The sequence below is a fragment of the Dryobates pubescens genome, chromosome 22 (genome assembly GCF_014839835.1).
Source record: "Dryobates pubescens isolate bDryPub1 chromosome 22, bDryPub1.pri, whole genome shotgun sequence".
Classification (NCBI taxonomy): Eukaryota; Metazoa; Chordata; class Aves; order Piciformes; family Picidae; genus Dryobates; species Dryobates pubescens.
This window is the reverse complement of record NC_071633.1, coordinates 1,205,218-1,217,412: the sequence shown is the minus strand read 5'-3', so window position 1 is coordinate 1,217,412 and position 12,195 is coordinate 1,205,218. Positions and strand designations below refer to the sequence as shown.

The following is a 12,195-nucleotide window of genomic DNA, read 5'->3' as shown; positions in this document are numbered from 1 at the left end:
TCCCTTCCAGCCCACAGCACTCTGTGATTCTGTGAGCAGCAGAGCCCAGTGAGCTGACAAGCCCAGGGCAAGTTGGACAGCAGCACTGGAAGGACATCAGCAGAGCAGTCCTGCCATGGGCCTGCTTTGGCTGCATCCTGCTTCCCCTGCTGCTGCCATGGGCCCTGCAGAGCTGGAGGGCCAAGGGGGTGGCAGAAATGCAGCAGGAGTCTTCCCTGGTTGTCTCAGAGCTGTTCAGGGAGGGATCTCTCTGCTTGATGGCTGGTTTGGAGGCTTGGCTGTGGTGAGAGGCTCCTGCCAATGGTCACAGAATCCAGCCCCTGCCAGGGCAGGGCACACACAGCACAGCCAGGTGGGGCTGGAAGCTCTCCAGAGCAGGAGACTCCACAGGCTCCCTGGGCAGCCTGCTGCAGGCCTCCTGCAGCCTCACACCAAGGAAGTTTCTCCTGATGCTGAGGTGGAACTGCTGTGACTGGGTTCACTTCCCTTGCCCCTTGTGCTGCCAGTGCAAGGAGCCTGCTCCATCCTGCTGGCAGCTGCCCTGCAGGTGCTTGTGCTCCCTGATGAGCTCTCCTCTCGGCCTGCAGGGGGTGGCTCTGCCTGTCCCAGCTCTCTGCACTGCCCAGCACAGCACCATGGAGCCCAGCTCCTCACATGACCCCAGGTCCCACATGATCCTGTAGCTCCAGGCTGCTGAGCTGTCTCAGTCTTGGGCTGCTCAGTGTGTTCAGTGCCACAGTGCTGTGGCTGGGCTGACAGCCATGGAGTGGCTCAGAGGTCATCTACTGCAACCCCCTGCCATGGGCAGGGACACCTCCCACCAGCACAGGCTGCTCAGGGCCTCATCCAGCCTGGCCCTGAGCACCTCCAGGAAGGAGGCAGCCATAACCTGTGCCAGAGTGTCCCCAGACTCACACTGCAGAACTTCTTCCTCAGCTCCACTCTAACCCTGCTCTGCCTCAGCTCCAAACCATTCCCCCTGGGCCTGGCTCCAGACCCCCTCAGCAGAAGTCTCTCTGCAGCCTTCCTGCAGGATCCCTTCAGGTCCTGGCAGCAGCTCTGAGGTGCTCCTGGAGCCTTCTCCTCTGCAGGCTGCACAGCCCCAGCTCCCTCAGCCTGTGCTCCCAGCAGAGCTGCTGCAGCCCTGGCAGCATCTCTGTGGCCTCCTCTGGGCTCCCTGCAGCAGCTCTGAGTCCTTCTGCTGCTGGGGACAGCAGCTAAGCCACTGGGGCTTGGTTTAGCTGTGGACAAAGGCTGAGGCTCTCCTGGGGAGCTGAGCAGCTCTCTCAGCCCTGTGCTGAGCCTGCTGCCTGTGGCTGCTCCCTGGCAGGCTGCTGGATCCATTCCAAGCCCTGGCTGGAACCTTGCTGTAAATCACTGCCTGTCATCCCCCTGCCCCTCTGCTCTTTGTGTCTGCACTTTGAGAGGCTGTTCCCCTGGGCCAGGCTGCCTCTCCCTGCCTGGTAACCATTAGCAGGTATCTCCTTCCAGCTAAGTGGAGCTGGGCCTCTCCATTTAGTGCTTGCACTGCCTGCCCAGGGTGTTCCATCCAGCATCTAATGGCTTTATGGCCCCCTGGCCATGCAGTCAGCCCTCACTGCCATCTCCTGCTGCTGGTGCCTGCTCCACAGCCAGCTGCTGCTGGGAGGGGATTTGGATGCAGGAATGGGCAAGAGGCAAAGCAGCACAGAATTGTTTGGGTTGGAAAATGCCTCCAGGCTCATCCAGACCAACACCAGCCCAGCCCCACCATGGGCACCAAGCCCTGGCCCCAGGAGCCATGGCCACAGGAACCCCTCCAGCCATGGGGACTGCACCACCCCCCTGGGCAGCCTCTGCCAGGCCCTGACCACTCTGCCACCAAAGACATTTTTCCTCCTCTCCAACCCAAGCCTCCCCTGGCACAATTCCAGGCCAGTTCCTCTCCTTCTATCCCCTGAGCCTGGGGAGCAGAGCCCAAGCCCAGCTCCCTGCAGCCTCCTCTCAGGGAGCTGCAGAGAGCAATGAGGTCTCCCTCAGCCTCCTCTGCTCCAGGCTGAACCCCCCCAGCTCCCTCAGCTGCTGCTCCCCAGCCCTGCTCTCCAGACCCTTCCCCAGCTCTGTTGCCCTTCCCTGGCCCTGCCCCAGCCCTCGGTGTCCTTCTTAAAAAGAGACTGAGTTAAGATCACAGCCACATGAGATCAAACAGGGCCATGGCCACATAAAGCCTCAGGGTCATTGCCAGGTTGGACTGGGTGGTCCTGAGGGCCCTCCCAAGCTGCTGTTGTGTGACTCTGACTCATTTCAGGTGGTGGGTGCTGAACAGTTGCACTTGAAGGGCAGAAGGCTGCTGGTTGGTTCTTCACTCCTGTGCTGCAGAGGCAGGGAGTCCCAGATGCTGTGGCTGGCAAAGCCCTTTCAGCTCACCCAGTCCAACCATGCTCTAACTCTGCCAGGGCTGGGGCTGAACCCTGGCCCCCAGCACCACAGCTCCTGGTCTGACCACTCCAGGGGTGGTCATTTGTGTTCTCCTAAGAGCCCTCCACAAGGCACTTGGCAGGAAGGAATTGTGGCTGCTGAAAGTCTGCTGGGGAGGGTGCTGGAGCTGCCCCCTGATGCCTTTTCTCCCTTCACTTTGGCATCAGAGGTTAGAGTGGAGCTGAGGAAGAAGTTCTTCAGTGTGAGGCTGGGGAGCCTCTGGCACAGGCTGCCCAGGGAGGCTGTGGCTGCTTCCTGCCTGGAGGTGTTCAGGACCAGGCTGGATGAGGCCCTGAGCAGCCTGTGCTGGTGGGAGGGGTCCCTGCCCATGGCAGGGGCTTGGAGCTGGCTGAGCTTTGAGCTCCCTTCCAGCCCAAGCCATTGCCTGACTGTGGTCTGCCCTGGTGCCAGGGCCTGGCTCTGTCCCTCAGCAGCAGCAGCTGTCCCTGCCCCTGGCAGGGGCTTGGAGCAGAGGATCCCTGAGCTGCCTTCCAACCTGTGCCGCTCTGTGATCCTCTGTTGAGTCCATGACCTCTTCCTGTTTCAGGGAGCAGATCAAGAGGGTGAAGGACTCAGATGATGTCCCCATGGTGCTGGTGGGGAACAAGTGCGACCTGCCGGCGCGGACGGTGGAGACGCGGCAGGCGCAGGACCTGGCCCGCAGCTACGGCATCCCCTACATAGAGACCTCTGCCAAGACCAGACAGGTAGGGGCTGCTCTCACACCACAGCTGCTCTGCCTCCTCTCTGCTCCAGCTCTGCCCTGCAGGGCCAGGGCCAGCGGCACAGCAGCCTCCACGGCCGTGGTGCAGGGGCCGGGCCGAGCTGCTTGCTGAGCGCTTCAGCAGAGCCTTCCCTGCCCTGGCCAGGCTCTCCGGCCTGGAGAGGGCTCTGAGCCCTGCTCTGGCAGCAGGCAGGGGCAGAGGCCTTCCCAGAACTCTCTCCAAGGCTCTGGACTGAGCCACCTGCTCACTGCAGGTCAGCTAAGCTCAGGGGCCTGGGCTGTCCTCACCCAGGGGCTCTCCTGGCAGCCCCCCAGGCAGTGCTGGAAGGAGCACAGCAGAGGCCTCCCAGAGCACGGAGGTGGAAGTGGAGCAGCTGCCACCTTTGGTGCTCTAGTGGAGGCTTTTCTCTTGTGTGGTAGACATCCTCCAGGCTGCTGAGAGCTGCTTGAAGCCCAAGGAGGGAAGAGCTCCTTGGCCTTCTGGCCCCTCATTCAGTCTCATTCCCTGCTTGGAGCTCCCTGTTAGCCTCCCTGTGGTGGGTTAAAATTGCCCCCAGCCCCCTGGACATCAGGTTGCCAGAGCAGCTCAGCTGGAAGCAGATGAAGCTGTGCCCACAGGCAAAGCTAACTGCAATGGGCTGCAGAGAGTGTGTGCAGAACACACAGGAGTCACAACACTGACAGGGATTGACAGCCAGTGACCAGCACAAGGACCCCCTGGCCAAAGAGCAGGGGCAGCTACCAGCTTCTCCCTCCTTGCCTCCCCCTAATCCCCTGGACAAGAGCAAGGAGCAGCGAAGCTGTGAGGCTTAGCCAAAACAATGCAGCCAGGGGCAAGCAGAAGCAAGGCAGTGTCTGCCAGAGTGAAGAAGGGAGAGGAGAAGGGGGAAGAGAAGAGGGAAGGGAGAGGAGAGGAGAGGAGAGGAGAGGAGAGGAGAGGAGAGGAGAGGAGAGGAGAGGAGAGGAGAGGAGAGGAGAGGAGAGGAGAGGAGAGGAGAGGAGAGGAGAGGAGAGGAGAGGAGAGGAGAGGAGAGGAGAGAGAAGGGGAGAGGAGAGGAGAGAGAAGGGGAGAGAAGGGAGGGGAGAGAGAAGAGAGGAGAGACGAGGAGAGAAGAGGAGAGAAGGGAGAGGAGAGAAGGGAGAGGTTCGGAGAGGAGAGGAGAGGAGAGGAGGAGGTGGAGGAGGTTGTGTTGTTCCAAGCAGTTTTGGTGGCTTCTCTCTCCCAGGGGTTGTTCAGAGTGATCTTTGTTTCCCTTTTCACACCCAGCACTCAGTTCTTTGCATTGTGCTGCTCCTCTGTCCCAAGATCTGTGAGCTGTTTGTAAAGGCACTGCCTGCAGCTCCCCACTGCCTGCACTGCCTGCAGCTCCCCACTGCCTGCAGCTTCCCACTGCCTTCCTACATTGCCTGCCTGCATTGCCTGCCTGCACTGCCTGCCTGCAGCTCCCCACTGCCTGCACTGCCTGCAGCTCCCCACTGCCTGCAGCTCCCCACTGCCTTCCTACATTGCCTGCCTGCATTGCCTGCCTGCACTGCCTGCCTGCACTGCCTGCCTGCACAGCCTGCAGGGAGGCGGCGGGGCGGGCAGGGGCAGCCCCTGAGGCAGCGCTGTCCCGCAGGGGGTGGAGGATGCCTTCTACACCCTGGTGCGGGAGATCCGGCAGCACAAGCTGCGCAAGCTCAACCCCCCCGACGAGAGCGGCCCCGGCTGCACCAACTGCAAGTGTGTGGTGTCCTGAGGGTGAGTGCTGCACTGCCACTGCCAGCACTGCCTCCAGGGCAGGGCACTGGGAGCAGGGCAGGGGGAGGGCACTGGGAGCAGGGGAGGGGGAGGTGGGGAGCCAGGGGGAGGGCATTGGGAGCAGGAGGTGGGGAGGGGGAGGTGGGGAGCAGGGGGAGGGCATTGGGAGCAGGAGGTGGGGAACAGGGGAAGGGCATTTGGAGCAGGAGGGAGGGAAGAGGAGGGGAAATAGGGAACATGAGGTGGTGTGTAGGGGACACACTGGTGGTGGGGGTGGGGAGCAGGGGGCAGGGTGGCAGAGGGGGTGGGGAGCAGGGCTGCACATCCCAAGCCAGAGGAAGCCTTCCTGAACATCTGGAGGCCCTGGACATCTGGAGGCCCTGGACATCTGGAGTTCCTCCTTCAGCAGGGCTCAGCTGCTGGGCACAGCTCCAGGGTGGCCCCAGGAGCCCTGGGTGGCTTCTGGGAGGCTTTGCTGGGGGAGGCAAATGCAGGCAGTGGCTCTGAGGGGCAGTGAGGGGAGAAGAGATCTGCTGGTGGAAAACAGCTGCCCCCCTCCAGCCTCAAAGGCAGCCTCCTGGCACCGCCTCCAGGCAGGCTGCAGTGCTCTTGAGGGCTGCTGCAGCTGTGGGAGGGGAGGAAGGGCACAGCTGGGTGCTGGGGAGCCTGCCCCAGCAGCCCCTGAGGGCAATGCTCCTGCAGCCTTCCCTCCTCCCTCCCAGTCATGGTTTGACAGAATGGATCAGGTTGGAAGGGACCTCAAAGCTCAGCCAGGGGCAGGGACCCCTCCCACCAGCACAGGCTGCTCAGGGCCTCATCCAGCCTGGCCCTGAGCACCCCCAGGCAGGAGGCAGTGGCAGCCTCCCTGGGCAGCCTGTGCCAGGCTCTCCCCAGCCTCCCTGCCAAGGATTTCTTCCCTAATCTGCAGTCTCAAAAGTCCCCTGGGTGCTGCCCCCCAGCCTCTGCCCTTCAGCCACAGAAGGAGCTGCTTCCTCAGCCAGCTGTTGCCAGGCCTTGGGCTGAAGGCCACCCGGGGCTCAGGCAGGGACCCCTCCAGGAGCTGTCCCCCACAGCTCCCCACAGCATGGCCCAGGGTGAAGGAAGATTGTCATGAGATGAATCCAGCAAGGGAAGAGAAGGGAGAAAAGCAGGCAGGGAACATCCACACCAGGGCAGCACAAAGGGCACTGGGCACAGAGTGGCAGCCAGGAGGTTGGAGCTGAGCAGGAGGAGAAAGTGGTTTGGTGTGAGGCTGCTGGGGCCTGGAGCAGGCTGCCCAGAGAGGTTGTGGAGTCTGCTGGGGTGGAGAGCTTCCAACCCCCCCTGGGCATTGTGCTGCTGGGCAGGGTGCTGGGGGTGCCCTGCTGGGGCAGGGGCTGGGCTGGGTGAGCTCCAGGGGTCCCTCCCACCCCCCCAGGCTGGGTGTGGGGCTCTGATCAGTGTCCTTTCTGCTTGCAGCTGGCTGGGCCCTGGCCTGGAGAGGTTCCTGCGGTGCCGAGCGGAGGAGAGCCGAGGCTGAAGCTGAGGCTGAAGCGGAGGAAGCAGCCAACGAATGCAGGGGAGGAGGAGTGTAGGGGGTGGGGGAGAGGAAGAGGAGGAGGAAGAGGACAGGGAGGGGAGCATGAGCCCCTCCAAGGACTATCTCACCCTTCACCCAGGCCTGCAGCAAGTGACTCTGTCGTTTGGTTTGGTTCTTTGTTCCTTTCCCCACCCCCTGCTCCCTGGGGCTCCTCCACCCCACAGCTGTACAAAGCCACAAGGTTGACTCACAGTAAATTATTATTTGATGGTCTCACCAGAAGGTCTCCATGGCTCTGTGTCCCCCCAGAGCCTCCTGCTGCTCTGCTGCTGCTGCTCTGCTGCTGCTGCTCTGGGGGACAGCAGGGCAGGAAGGGCACCAAGGGCTGCTCCTCACAGCCTGAGGTCGTGCTGCAGGTGTTGAGGAAAGAGCTGCCCCTGCCTGCATCAGGGCCCCAGCCCCTGAGCCCACCTGCAATGCTCTGCTGGCCCCAAGGGTTGGGGGGATGGAAGAGCACAACCAGACCCAAGCCTGGCCTTGGCCCTGCCTTGGCTCCTTTGCCCTCAGCAAAGCCTGAGATGTTTTATGGCCTCAGATGCACTGCCTGCAAGGGAGGAATCACCAGGGAGGAGAGCTGGGGGCAGGAGAGCTGGGGGGCAGGAGAGCTGGGGGCTGGGGGCTGGAGAGCCTGGGGCTGGAGAGCTGGGGGCTGGGGCAGGAGAGCTGGGGGCAGGAGAGCTGAGAGCTGGGGGCAGGAGAGCTGAGGGCTGAGGTCACTTCAGCTTGTGCCACTTCTTTGCCACCTTGATGCTCATCCCTGGCAGCTCATTATGGCACAGCACCTCCCCAGTGTTGATGTGCTCCAGAGGCAGCATTAGGCCTTCCTGCTGCCCTCCAGCACCTGGCTGCTGCTGATCCCTGCCCAGGCAGGGCTGCCCAGCTGGCAGCAGAGGCTGATGGGCTGCAGGCCCTGCCCTGCCCTTGGCATGCTTTGCTGGGCAGTGGGAGGCAGAGGGGCCCTGCTGCAGCTACCTGCTGCTGCTCATCAACCCAGGTGAGGGCTTCAGGCTTCACTCCTTGGGTGGGAGGGTTCTGCAGCAGGGCTGATCCCTTGGGAAGCTCAGCTCAGCTCAGCCCTGCCCAGCCCAGCACAGCCAAGCACAGCCCAGCTCAGCGCTGCTCTGCCCTGCACAGACCAGCTCAGCCCTTCCCAGCCCAGCTTGCTGCTACTCAGCTGTGCCCAGCACAGCTCAGGCCTTCCCAGCTCTCTGCAGCCCAGCTCAGCCCTGCCCAGAACAGCTGAGTGCAGCCCAGCCCAGCTCAGCTCAGCTCAGCTCAGCTCAGCCCTGCCCAGAACAGCTGACCCCAGACCAGCTCAGCCCTGCCCAGCCCGGCTCAGCTCAGCTTATACCTGCCCAACCCTGCCCAGTTCTACCCAGCCCTGCCCAGCCCGGCTCAGCTCAGCTCAGCCCTGCCCAGAACAGCTGACCCCAGACCAGCTCAGCCCTGCCCAGCCCGGCTCAGCTCAGCTCAGACCTGCCCAACCCTGCCCAGTTCTACCCAGCCCTGCCCAGTCCTGCCCAACCCAGCTCAGCCCAGCTCACTCCTTTCCAGCCCTGCACAGCCTAGCTAAGCCCTACCCAGCTCTGCCTAGCCGTGCCCAGCCCAGATCAGCCCTGCTCAGCCCAGTTCACCCCTGCTCAGGTCTGTTCAGCCCAGCTCAGCCCATCCCTGCCCAGCCCAGCCCAGCTCAGGCCTGCTTAGCCCTGCTCAGCCCTGCCCAGTTCTACCCAGCCCTGCTCAGCCCTGCCCAGCTGAGCTCAGCCCTGCCAAGACCTGCTCAGCCCAGTTCACCCCTGCTCAGGTCTGTTTAGACCAGCTCAGCCAATCTCAGACCTACCCAGCCCAGCTCAGGCCTGCTCAGCCCTGCCCAACCCTGTCCAGAACACCTCAGCCCTGCCCAGCTAAGCTCAGCCCTGCCCAGACCTGCCCAGCCCAGCTCAGCCCTGCCCACCTCAGCCCTGCCCAGCCAAGCCCAGCCCAGCTCACCGCTTTCCAGCCCTGCACAGCCTAGCTAAGCCCTACCCAGCTCTGCCTAGCCGTGCCCAGCCCTGGCAGCCCAGCCCAGCTCAGTGCCGCTCAGACCAGCTCACCCCTGCTCAGCCCTGCGCCGCCCAGCTCAGCCCATCCCAGACCTGCCCAGCCCTGCCCAGGCCTGCTCAGACCTGACCAGCCCAGCTCAGCTCAGCTGTGCCCTGCCCAACACTGCCCAGCCCAGCTCAGCCCAACCCTGCCCAGCTAAGCCCTACCCAGCCCAGCCCAGATTACCCCTACTCATCTCTGTACAGCCCAGCTCAGCCCTGCTGAGCCCTGCCCAACCAGCCAAGCTCAACCCTGCCCAGCCCTGCCCAGCCCTGCCCTGCCCAGCTCACCCCTACTCAGCTCTGCCCAGTACATCTCAGGCCTACCCAGCTCTCTGCAGCCCAGCTCAGCCCTGCCCAGAACAGCCGAGCCCAGGCCAGTCCAGCTCAGCTCAGCCCAGCTCAGCTCAGCTCAGCTGAGCCCAGGCCAGTCCAGCTCAGCTCAGCCCTGCCCAGTTCTACCCAGCCCTGCCCAGCTCAGCCCTGGCCAGACCTGCCCAGCCCAGCTCAACCCTGCCCACCCCTGCCCAGCCCAGCTCAGCCCTACTCAGCCCAGCTCAGCCCTGCCCTGCCTAGCCCAGCTCAGCCCTACCGAGGGCAGCTCAGCCCTACCCAGGCCTGCTCAGACCTGACCAGCCCAGCTCAGCTCAGCCCTGCCCAACACTGCCCATCCCATCCCAGCCCTGCCCAGCTCAGCTCAGCTCAGCTCAGACCTGCCCAGCCCAGCCCAGAACAGCCGAGCCCAGCCCAGCCCAGCTCAGCTCAGCTCAGCCCTGCCCAGCCCAGCCCAGCTCAGCTCAGCTCAGCTCAGCCTGCCCATCCCAGCCCTGCCCAGCTCAGCTCAGGTCTGCCTGCCGTGCCCTGCCCACACCAGCTGAGCTCAGCCCAGCTCAGCCCTGCCCAGCCCAGCCCAGCCCTGCCCAGCTCAGCTCAGCCCAGCCCAGCCCAGCTCAGCTCAGCCCTGCCCAGCCCAGCCCAGCCCAGCCCAGCTCAGCTCAGCCCAGCCCTGCCCACACCAGCCGAGCTCAGCCTAGCTCAGCCCTGCCCAGCCCTACCCAGCCCAGCTCACTGCTGTTCAGTTCTGCCCAGCACAGCACAGGCCTACCCAGCTCTCTGCAGCCCATCTCAGCCCTGCCCAGAACAGCCCAGCCCAGCCCTGCCCAGTACAGCACTGCTCAGCACTGCCCAGCCCTGCCCACCTCAGCCCTGTCCATCACAGCTCAGCCCAGCTGAACCCAGCTCAGCCCTGCCCAGCCCTGCCCTGTCCTGCCCAGCCCTGCCCAGCTGAACCCTGCTCAGCCCTGCCCAGCCCAGCTCACCCCTACTCAGCTCTGCCCAGCAAAGCTCAGGCCTACCCAGCTCTCTGCAGCCCAGCTCAGCCCTGCCAGAATAGCCGAGCCGAGCCCGGCCCAGCTCAGCTCAGCTCAGCTCAGCCCTGCCCAGAACAGCCGAGCCCAGCCCTGCCTAGCCCAGCCCAGCCCTGCGCAGCTCAGCTCAGCCCTGCCCAGTTCTACCCAGCCCTGCCCAGCCCAGATTACACCTACTCATCTCTGTACAGCCCAGCTCAGCCCTGTTCAGCACTGTCCAGCCCAGCTCAGCCCTGCCCAGCCCAGCTCAGGCAAACCCAGCACTCTCCAGCCCAGCTCAGCCCTGCCCAGCCCAGGCCAGCCCATCCCAGCCCAGCTCAGCTCAGCCCTACCCATCCCAGCTCAGCCCTGCCCATCCCAGCTCAGCCCTGCCCAGGCCAGCTCAGCCCTGCCCATCCCAGCTCAGCCCTGCCCATCCCAGCTCAGCCCTACTCAGCCCAGCTCAGCCCTACTCAGCCCAGCTCAGCCCTGCCATCCCAGCTCAGCCCAGCTCAGCCCTGCCCATCCCAGCTCAGCCCTGCCCAGGCCAGCTCAGCCCTGCACAGCCCGTCTCAGCCCTATCCAGGCCTGCTCAGACCTGACCAGCCCAGCTCAGCTCAGTTCAGCTCAGCTGAGCCCTCCCCAACACTGCGCCTCCCAGCCCTGCCCAGCCCAGCTCTTCCCAGCCCAGCCCATCTATGCCCAGCCCTGCTCAGCCCTGCCTAGCTCTGCCTAACCCAGCCCAGGCCTACTTAGCCCAGCTAAGCCCTGCCCAGCCCAGCCCTGCCCAGCTCAGCTCAGCCCTGCCCAACAGTGTCCATCCCAGCTCAGTGCAGCTGAACCCTGCTCAGCTCTGCCCAGCCCTGCACAGCCTAACTCTGCCCTGCCCAGCCATGCCCAGCCCAGCCCAGCCCAGCCCAGGCCAGCTCAGATCTGTCCAGCCCTTTCCAGCTCTGTCCAGCCCAGCTCAGCCTTGCCCTGCCTTCCCCTGCCTTGCCCTGCCCAGCCCAGCCCAGCCCAGCTCAGCCCTGCCCAGCTCTGCCCAAACCAGGTCAGCCCTGCCCTGCTCTGCCCAGCTCTGCTCAGGCTTCCCCAGCTCAGCCCAGTTCAGCCCTGCCCAGCCCAGCTCAGCCCAACACAGCTCTGCCCAGCCCAGCTCTGCCCAGCCCAGCTCAGCCTTTCCCAGCGCAGAGCAGCTCTGCCCAGCCCAGCTCAGCCGTGCCCAGCCTAGCCCATCCCTGCCCAGCTCTGCCCAGCCCAACCCAGCCCAGCTGAGCTTTGCCCAGCCCTGCCAAACTCTGCCCTGCCCAGCTCAGCTCTGCTCAGCCCAGATCAGCCCAACACAGCTCTGCCCAGCCCAGCTCTGCCCAGCCCAGCTCAGCCCTGCCCAGCGCTGCCCAGCCATACCCAGCACTGATCAGCCCTAGCCAGCTCTGCTCAGCCCTGCCCAGCTCAGCTCTGCTCAGCCCAGCTCAGCCCTGCCCTGCCCAGCTCAGCCCAACCCAGCTCAGCTCTACTCAGCCCGGGTCAGCCCTGCCCAACTCAGTCCTGCCCAGCTCAGCTCTGCTCAGCCCAGCTCAGCGCTGCCCTGCACTGCCCAGCCCAGCCCAGCCCAGCCCAGCCCAGCCCAGATCTGCTCAGCTCAGCTCAGCCCAGCTGAGACCAGCTCAGCTCAGCCCTGCCCAGCCCTAATCAGCCCTGCCCAGCTCACCCCTGCCCAGCTCAGCTCTGCTCAGCCCAACTCAGCCCTGCCAAGCTATGCCTAGCCCAGCTCAGCCCTGCACAGCCCTGCACAGCTCTGCTCAGCCCAACTCAGCCCAGCCCAGCTCAGCTCTACTCAGCCCGGGTCAGCCCTGCCCTGCTCTGCCCAGAACAGCCCAGCACAGCCCAGCCCAGCACAGCCCAGCCCAGCTCTACTCAGCCCGGGTCAGCCCTGCCCAGCTCAGCCCTTCCCTGCCCGAATCAGCCCTGCCCAGCTCAGCCCTGCCCAGCTCAGCTCTGCCCTGCTCTGCCCAGCCCTGCCCAGCCCTGCCCTGCTCTGCCCAGCCCTGCCCAGCTTTGCCCAGCCCTGCCCAGCCCAGCCCAGCCCAGCTCTACTCAGCCCGGGTCAGCCCTGCCCAGCTCAGCTCTGGTCACGCAGCCCTGCCCAGCTCAGATCTGCTCACGCAGCCCTGCCCAGCCCTGCCCAGCCCTGCTCAGCCCAACTCAGCCCTGCCCTGCTCAGCCCAGCCCTGCCCAGCCCAGCTCTACTTAGCCCAGGTCAGCCC

The 12,195-nt window shown here is 64.6% G+C and overlaps 1 protein-coding gene across 1 annotated transcript in view; it reads left to right on the top strand.

Moving 5' to 3' along the window:
* The window catches only part of LOC104305653 (GTPase HRas), a 41,950-nt gene extending 35,525 nt beyond the window's left edge, over positions 1 to 6,425 (top strand). Inside the window, exons 4-6 of the mRNA XM_054171656.1 lie at positions 3,005 to 3,164; positions 4,801 to 4,922; positions 6,381 to 6,425. Of these exons, the coding sequence (XP_054027631.1) occupies positions 3,005 to 3,164; positions 4,801 to 4,920 (280 nt within the window). The 3' untranslated portion in view covers positions 4,921 to 4,922; positions 6,381 to 6,425. The remainder of the gene's footprint in view (positions 1 to 3,004; positions 3,165 to 4,800; positions 4,923 to 6,380) is intronic.
* The last annotated feature ends 5,770 nt before the right edge of the window (positions 6,426 to 12,195 follow it).